General features: G+C 38.0%; 1 protein-coding gene across 1 annotated transcript; it reads right to left on the bottom strand.

Moving 5' to 3' along the window:
• Positions 1-216: 216 nt before the first annotated feature.
• Positions 217-9,511, bottom strand: LOC309589720 (cytidine and dCMP deaminase domain-containing protein 1-like; the record flags this gene model as incomplete). Its single annotated transcript, XM_082310197.1, has 9 exons — positions 217-361; positions 1,284-1,405; positions 2,293-2,339; positions 3,934-4,374; positions 5,325-5,511; positions 6,575-6,663; positions 7,465-7,515; positions 9,152-9,182; positions 9,506-9,511. 9 exons carry the CDS (start codon positions 9,509-9,511, stop codon positions 217-219), a joined length of 1,119 nt encoding a protein of 372 aa, XP_082166323.1.
• Positions 9,512-9,652: the final 141 nt, after the last annotated feature.

Here is a 9,652-nt window from a genome sequence, read left to right as displayed (position 1 = left end):
TCTATACTCCCAAGAGAAGTATCCTTCCCTTGGCCCTCAGCCTACCTCTGGTGGTGCAAACAAGCTGCAAGCTGGCAATGGAGAAGAGGGCTGGGGCCTGAAAGGGGGAAAACTGTGCAATTCCTCCCCAGCAAAGGGAAAGTACAAAGTTTCTAGGAAGATGTCCTCAGGGAGGGGACAAAGGAACAGCAAGCCTTGAACCATGACACACAGCTTTTAACCATCTCTAATATCACCTACATTTCTGTCTCGCAGAGGCCAAATGACTTTTGCTATATTCTTTGCTCGGATCATTTTCAGACAGTCAGGGCAGGGTTTATGCGTAGTGATGAGTTCAGCATTACACAGGTCTCTCTCAGAACTGAAAAAATACAATATTGACACAATTACAAACAAGGTGTGTTTGCAGGAGGAATTACTTCTCTTGGAACCTAGAGTGGGTTCTTCTCTTTTTTTCTCTTCCATCACTGGCCAAGGTAGGTGAATAAGGGATCTCCAGCCCACGACAAGCAAATACTTGCAGTACATACCATGAGCTTGCCAACTTAGGAAATGGATCTACCTACTCTTTGTGTACTCACAGCACCGTAAAGACAGATACTCTGGTTTATGAAATGTGTATCCAGGATTCATTTCACCACCAAACCATAATCACCTAAATATGAGAGTAGGTGACAGCAGGGCATTCAGTCAACACAATGCCCACTAAGTAGGTGTCAGAAGAGGGACCGTCAGCCAGGGACAGGTGCACAAGCATTTGCAACAGCGCTACCAGTCTGCAGAGAAATTTCCCATAGCCAGGAAACTTCATGAAAATCAGTTTGTGTGTGTTAAAGGAGGCAGTTCAAGTTGACCGCCCAGCTGTGATGCCCTGCATTTCCAATGGCTAAGTAATACCAGAGCCCACACAGAAGCAACAGCTCTGCTGCTGGCTACTCCCATCTCCGGCACATGTGAAGACCCCTGCCCATGACTGCCCACAGGAACTGGGCTTACATGAGGTCAGAGACAGGGGACTAGCAGGAACTTCTGAGACTGTCACATAAGTTTGCTGGGTGTATTACAATATAAGATCACATGGACCTAGATCTCTGTAAAAAACAACTGTACTCAGTGCCTTATAAGACTAAATTCCTTCCCATGCTCTGTAACATTCCTTCTCCTTTCTACGCTTTGGAAATTCCCATGGTAGATTAGTCAGAGAGCTATTTCTTCATTAATGAAGCACCCAACACCAAGACTTTTTTTGTCTAATTCCTTCAAAATATTTAATGAGTTCCTACCTCATAATAATTGCATTAGCTTCTGCACATACAATTGCATGCTGGTCAAAATCATTGTCTCCCTTCTTGCAAAATAAACTATTCATTGCCCCTTTTGGATATCCACTGTAGCCCAGGGCAACCTAGAAAGAAGCAACATAGAAAGAAACAAAAGGTAATGTTGTTCTGGGACCTTTAGCTATTTACAACCTAATCCAACTCCTAAAAGCTGTTGATAACTTCAGTGAGAGTCCTCATGTAATGCTGTTTGGTAATGTTTATGCAGATCTCCATTTCAAAATGATTGATTGTGGGTCTTAATCATATACGTGTATGATATGTGAAGTTTCAGAAAATCATTAATATTTTTTCCCCAAAAGTATAATTTGCCTTTGTTTCCAGAAATACATTTTCCTGTGAACATGAAATACAATGCTTATAAAAAATCATCACAGGAAAAGTTGATTAGGAAGAAAAAATTAACACAAAAGAGGCTGCTAAACACAAAGTCACCAAAAAGATTTGGAAAATGTTAGCTACGTTTTCTTAGCTGTGTCCACTTTGGAAACATATAAAATAAAAATAAGCATGGAATTTCAATATGATAATAGTAACAATGTCATCAGGGACATCAGCTCATTACTTTAAAGTTTAGCAGACATGGGACTTCACCTCTTCTAACTGCTGACTATAGATCAAATAATCCATCATCTTAATGTTCTGGGACAGAGTTAGGGAATATAAACTTTTTTTTTCACAAAAAGTTGTTTTATATTACTGCAACTCCACTAAAATTTTTAAGAGAGCCCATATGACTCAAGTTAACTTCCTCATTTACATACATAAACACAAACGTAGTAAACCTAAAGTGCATTTCTTCTGGTAGAAATGGGCTTTTTTAAACATTTCCATGCCTGATAACTTATTACATAGTAATCGTGCAAGCATTATTTTCATATGACAATAGATCATGATTAGACATTTTTATAAGAAGAGCACAATTTCCTAGACCACACAAACTTTTACTTACAATGTTGTCTTCCTTGTAAATCACTGTCCCCACTCCATTATTATTGTCTGAGGATAAACAGTCAAATAATCACAGTTATAAATTTATACAACACTATGATATTACAAGAAACCTGCTGGCCAAAAGGTATGACATTCTTACTCATGCCTGCTGGTCTAGAGAGATGCAGAACACACCTGTTGGGACAAAATTGCTGTTCCTTGCTTGACTGCTTCCAGAAAGTATTGAACCAGGTAAACCGCTGACAAGAAGGCCAACCAGGTGTTAGGCTAATCAATGCACTTACTTCCAGTCCTTGCAGCTCTCTGTCTCCTGTAGTTCATCTCAATTCCCTTATCATCTAGTGCTCTTGTGTAGACATACCACAGTCATTGACCTGCACCACTGCTGAGACTAGCATGCTTTATATTGTTGCAGCTCAGAAAGAGTTTAAAAACTATTTTCTCTTCCTAAACCGCAAGTTCTGTTAGACCTTCCTCAGGACACAGGCACATGCAATGACATCTGCTGCCCAGGATCTCTCTCTCTCTCTTCCCCCCCACAAGAGGAAGCAACACCCCAGAATTGTCTTTTGTGAGAAAGGGAAAGTAAAACTAGAAACTTTCCACTTTCTGGTGACCCAGGGGAGCTGGTGCAGGCATGATGCTGATGAAGAGTCCTGAGATATGGCTGGGAGCCATAAGACTCCACATTGTTATCAATGAGCAACTGTTACAATGATTAAAAGCAGTCAAAATCTGCAATGCTTTCTCTTCCATAAAATAGCCAAATGCATTTAACTAACAGTAGGAGAAGCATTGGGAAATAGTAGCAGGGACTTGGGATAAAGTGGAAAACACCTGTCGTGCTGCTGAGTGAACCCTATTCTCAACCTGCACAGGTACGACTGAACAAAAAAACCCAGTCTAATATCTTCGGTGTAATCAACCACAACCAGCCAGACTAATGGACAACATGAGAAAGTAACAGATAATTATGTCCAGTTTTGTTTTCTTTTTACCTATCGTAGCAGTGCTTCTTCAGTTTTGCAAACCTTTAATGCAAAAATAGGAAAGCTTGCCAAAACCAAATGTCGGAACTGACCGCCTGCCATTTGATACCATGGAGAAACTGGCCCCAACCAGAGCCTCTTGCAATCAGCCTAAGGATTTAGAAATCCCCACCTGGTGAGGAAGACAGGAGAATCATGTTCCTCCTCTTTCTCCAGTTTGGCTAGCGGTACAGAAAGAGCCCAACTAAATACCTCTGCACTGTGTTTCTTTGGGTCTTACTCAGCCCTGGGGTTCACGCTGGAGCAACTCCCCCTTCAGCAAAGAAACCTCTATTTGGTAGTATCGATACACTCTGTTTTTTCTTAGGGAGATTTTTGCCCAATTTGCACTACCAGCCTTCAGACAACCTGAATATGTTTTGTAAGACAATGATGCAACATGAATTAATTTTATAACACAGGAAATACCACCATGACACAAAAGTTGGCTAGATATGCAGAGTTTCATGACTTAGCTAACAGAATGCAATGTAATAAAGTAAAGATTTTTTCAGCACATTACATCTCCAGGAATACAACTAACAATTATGTAGACTTTTTCCATGCTGTGTGAATTACTGAGCTCAATTTAGTAATATTAATTTACTTACCACTTCTGGATGCTAGTAAATCACAGAGCTGTAATGCATGGGTGTATTTCGGATTATTCTTTACAGTAGATTCCTTCTCTTCTAAGATTATTATTTCTTCATCTTTGCAGCTTGCCAGAGTTTTAAAACAATTCTTTGCTGTAGTAATATTTTCTTTATATTTTTGCAGTTGGATGTCTTTCAGATGATCCAAGTTTAAGCACTTCAAAATACCCACATCAATTTCGTCATCATATATAGATGCAACTGGGATTAGATCATCATCAGAAGATGCTTTTTTATTTGAATTAAGTATTTGCATCTTTCTTTGATTGGCTATTGTTGGTACATATACCGCTGCAACAACATAGCTTTCTGTAAAGATGGCATTAGCATGTTTCAGGGCCTCTTCTTCCTTTTTAATTTCAAAATTTGGCCAGTAATACACTTGTGAGACTTGTGCTGAATAAAGAAAATATATATGCAAGATTAATATTAAATATGAAATACTAGTGGTCATTTTTCCCATTAATAAACGTAAAGTGATATGGAATATACTTAAGCAAGCTGCAGCTCTTTGCCACATTAGTAAAACAATATTAAAATATTTTTATTAACACACCATTTCCGTAGTCAAAAAGGAAACTTTATACACAATTCACGACTTTTTTTTTCCAGGTGATTAAACTTTTGTCTCTACTTATATTTACCAAATGGTAAAAATTTCCAAAACAAGGAGATTGTTTTAAAAAGATACAGGAAGTTATTGAAGTTATGTAGAGGAAAGATATGTATATCAATCAAGCATCTAAAAAAATCAGAAAATTCAACATATAGGTAGTGCGTTATTATTTGTGAAGTACTACAGATTAACTTGTCTGCAAAAAATCGACCTACTTCCCTTGTTATCCTGAATATTAATACCTGAGGTACATTTCTCCTCTGATAAATGACTTAAATGGGAATGGTTGTTTTCTTTTTGTTTATTTTATTGGGTCAATTATCTATGCATTATTTTTTCAGGATTTCCACATCCCTTGGGACCACTCCTTTAATTTTTTTTCTCATTTAACAAACATCTCTACGAGCTCTGGTGGCTCCTTTTTCATTTAATGACTTGCACTCTTCATGATCCACGTGTTAGTAAATACTAACAATTTGTACAATGGCATTATGAATCACATCTTAATATTCTCTAATAATCACAGCTACCTATTGTATAAGATATTTAGCTACATCAGCTTCTGACAGTGATCTGAATGATTCGTATAGAATCAACTGAGGAAAAATGCAGAGAGCAAAACGGAAGAAATAAAGAGGAAGAGAAATGACTGGCATGACTAGTTTACCAGCCTGTCAGTATGCCACATGTGCAGTCTTAGTCTAGGAGATATTTCATTTCTGATACTGACCTTGAACCAGCAATTTTGCACAATAATTGCAAGGCATCCGAGACATGTAAACTTCACAGCCTTTCAGTGCATTAGGAAACCTTAACAGCACTTTTGGCACAGCATGAAGTTCCTCTGTTGAGCAGCCCATGGCAATAATCCTTTTTGGCTTGCTCGCTTCACAGACAACGATTCCAGTTTTGCAATACTGCGTAGAAATATGCAAATAAATGTACACATATACAAATGAATGTATAACCATTCAGTGAATGAGAGTCACTCCAGATTATGTGTATGTAAAGTAACAGCAACCAGAGGATCCCACAGAAAAAGAACGACATTTGTTGCAAAAGGGTAGGGATCAAGCAGTCTAGAAACATTCTGATTCCTGTAGATTTTCAGTCAGTTCTGGTGTGTCTACAGCACATAACTCAATTGTAGTATTCTAGATCAACAGCGCAAGTACTTTGACTGGAGTCCAGAAAGGGGTAAGAGGTAAACATTTGGAAAGTCTGTAAGTCTGTAAAATCACAGAAAAAGTAGGGAGATGAATATCCCAATAGCTGGTCTAGCAGACTACCAAAACAGGAGAAAGGAGTGACAAGGTGTAGTTTCAAACAAAAGCCAACACTGCTCAAAGGATACTCACGGTAGGAACCACCAGACATCTATGTAGCTTCAAAAACTTGATTTGTCAAGAATTATTAGAGTCTAAGCATACAATAGAATAAAACCTAACTGTGGGACTGTGGCCCACAAGCGACCCACACTGGGGCAGGGACACTCCTGAAGGACCACAGCCGGCAGACAACTCATGCCAGGACAGGGCCAGTAGGAAGCACGGAGGAGCAGAGGAAAACTGGGAAAAAGCACAGAGGAGCTGCAGACAAACCATCATGCACACAGCCCCAACCTCCTGCACCTCCCATCACCTCACTGAAGGAGTTGGGACCGACTGAGAGTAACCTATGGTGAAAACAAGGGAAGTCGAGACTAGGAAGGTGGAAGGGTAGGTATTTGGCTTAAGTTGAACCTGAAAAAAATGGATGGAGGAAGTTTAACTCCTTATGTTTTCTTTTTTCCTCAACATCCAATTAAGCAAGCATAAGTTTGTATTTATTGGCAATAAATTGAATTAAGTAAAAATTCCCCAAATTAAGATCATTTTGCCCACAAGACCAAGTCAGTAATTTTTAAATCAAGATCCTATTGGACAGTATGGCTTTTTTAGCCTTGATAAAAATTAATATGCTTGAGTTGACTTAACTCACAGATGTCTTTCGTTCACTTGGTGAATTTTCCATATGTAGTGCTAAGAAGATGCACAAGTCTTCTTTCTTCAGGTGAGGAACAGGAGGACCTAGAAAGAAACAATGGAAAGAAAAGTTAATCAAAACAGTCTTGGAGCAAAAAGTAGGTAACGTCCTAAAATTAGCAAATAATTACAGGTAATGAGATAGAAAGGATATTTATCTAGCTCTCCAGTCCTAGATGAAAACTTGGGGAAAAAGGTTATAATTTCTGTGCATGTTGAAGTAAAGAACTTTTTCTTAATAATGTATCAGAGTTCAATTGGCCAGTTACTCTGTAAAGGGCCTTATCTTTGCACTTTACCCATCAGCACATCCATTTATGCCTGCCAGTCTTCTGAGGCAAATGGTAATGATTGTCCCAGGAGCTTTGGCTTGACAGAGTGCACAGGTATCCTGGATCTCTTTTTTTCTTTTTTTTTTTTTTGTTTTTTTGTTATGCTATCTTCTTTTTTCTTCTGGCATAGGGAATGATTTCTATTGACTTCAAGAACGAAGAAACAGTATGGGAATATTCAATATCTGGAATGGCCAACTCTATTCCACTATGTCATACTCTTCTTCAAAATTTATATCTTTCAACTATCATAGTACAGAATTTCAATGACATTAGGTAAGACTGAAAAAAAATTATGAAATTAATTTTACTTAAGGTAAAATTAAAATGAAGACAAATATACTCCCAGAGAGATACATCAGAGGTTTGTGTATCAGCTTTCTGTACTGTCTAATATCCAGCTCACTGCTTTCAGGACAATTACATTTATTCAACCCTGTTTAAGGATATGAAATTAGGGAAACCAAAAACTATGCTGATTAGTGAAAAGTTTACTAAATTTATTTCAGTTTGCCTTCATCATTCATTCCTTCTGTTCCTCCATTGTCTTTTGAATCACTGGGTACTGGAAGACAGAAAAGAAAAGGATCTGATTAGGAATATCACATAAGAAGAGATTACATGAAGTGTAGCAGTGTATCAGCCCTCATCCTCTCATTATCAACACTGACAGACTATCCACTGTGAGTTGGGCATCTCAGAAGCCACAATTGGTTTAGGACAATGTTTGACAGTCAGGACACCAAAGTCCAGGCTCTGACACTTTATTCAGAAAGAAACTATATTAAAATGAATGGGAATTGCCCAGATACAAACCAGTTAACTGAATCTCACATAGAAATAAATATGGTTCCCCAATGGTGGTGGTGACAAGGGGGGTGGATTGGGTTTTTGTTGTTGGGTTTTTTTTTAAAGTTTCAATTCCACCTTTTTAACCTACAAATCCATAATGCTTTCCTCATGTACAGAATGGCCAATACCTACACTGTCTCCTCTCTCCCTTTGCTTTCACACTCAAGACTGCCTCTTCTTGTCTCTGATACTGAGTCTGTGGTTGTTCATTTCTGCCATCCTGTCATCCTCCTTATGTGAACTTCATCATCCTGGTTCTCACTCTTCCCATCAGTTTGATTTCATTCTACTGCAAATATATACTGTTCTCCTCAATTTTAAAATAATCTATCCCTTACTTCTCTTCAGTTACGTAGTTTTCCCCAACTCGCTTGTCCATTGTATCTTCATATTCTGTGAAGATATGGTCAGCAACATTTTTGGAGTTTCTAATTTCAGTTTTGTTCCAATTCTTGATTTAATTACAACTCCCTATTCTCCCTCAGTAAGGGCAATGATGCTTCAGCTTTATTTCAGCTGAAATAAATCATTAAGACTTCAAAAGTTTAGTTCAGTTCCAGCTTTGTCTTTGCTTAAACGAAGCAAGAAGTATACAAGATCTTGTGTATTCTCAAATGTTGTGCAGTGTTCTTAAAAACTTATGTTACTTTTTACTGGTTGTCTAGTCTAAATAAAATTGTAAGTTATTTAAGAAAATTTCAGTGTTAATGACATTATTCTGTGGTAGGAGACCTGACTCCCTAACTGGCATAACTCAGAACAGCATAAGGCCAGTAGCATGGGGAGAAGAGTCAAGACCAGTACCTCCAAGGAATTGGATATATCCATTTAAGGCTAGAAGAAATTCACAGGAAAGGCTTGAAATAAGAAAACTGTCATGAAGGATGCTGATTAGTCATTTGGGCAAAATGAAAAATTAATGACTAAGAGAACAGAAACCATCAACCCCCAAAACTTGCTATGTTATTCCTCTGTCTTTTCAACTGTAACCAGTTACGGGGTCTGGTCACTTACAGACCTCAAAGGCAACATTTCTGTATAATTCTGTCTTCTGCATATTCAGAAGTATTGTGGCAGAAGTGGAATCTGCAGGGTACAGATATTTATAATGTATAGTTCCAAAGGAAGGCTGGAATGAGCAGAACTAATTTAAGGGTAACTCAATTAAACTTACAGTAATTAGATGCAATTTATAATCAGATTTTGTTGTATTTATTACATGCTGCAAAAAGGGCTTTAAAGAAAAATACTTAGTGACATACTGTGCTTCTAAGTTTAAACACCAAGTAGTACCGAAAGAAACGAAATGGAACAGTACCAAAGGACAAGGAAATTAATCTTAACCATACCTGCTGTAAGTTGAGTTTTGCACTGTTTCCACTGGAAAAAAAAAACCAAACAAAAATTTAATAATTTTATTTAAAGCGTAAGTGAATATTTATTTAGTACTTTCTACAATTTGTCTGCTCAAATTTGCCATTATATCTAAAAGCTATTAATCAATCCACCATGAGGATTTCTTTGCCCCACTGGACAAATGTGGGTCCTCAAAGTCATGCTTGTCTATTCCAGGTCTAAAACTCTTGTTCTATAGAGGAAGATAAAAGTCAATTACATAGCCTACTCTGCTCAAAGAATTTATGCAGTTCATCAGTGGTCTTGTGTGTCCCAGTTCCCTCTTTTCCCACCTCAGACTGCTTTACCTCCATCAGATGTATCTGATGGATCTTGAAAAGTGAAGCAATACTTTTCTACACCATCTGCTTCCACTTCTGACCTGCCTTCTACCTGCTGAATTATTTTTTATGATATCTGGGAATGACTGGCTCCCAAAACTACTGATGGAGTTC

The sequence above is a fragment of the Platalea leucorodia genome, assembly GCF_965183815.1.
Source record: "Platalea leucorodia genome assembly, chromosome: 4".
Lineage (NCBI taxonomy): Eukaryota > Metazoa > Chordata > Aves > Pelecaniformes > Threskiornithidae > Platalea > Platalea leucorodia.
Note: the sequence above shows the minus strand (reverse complement) of the source record. Positions and strands in the feature narration are given on the sequence as shown.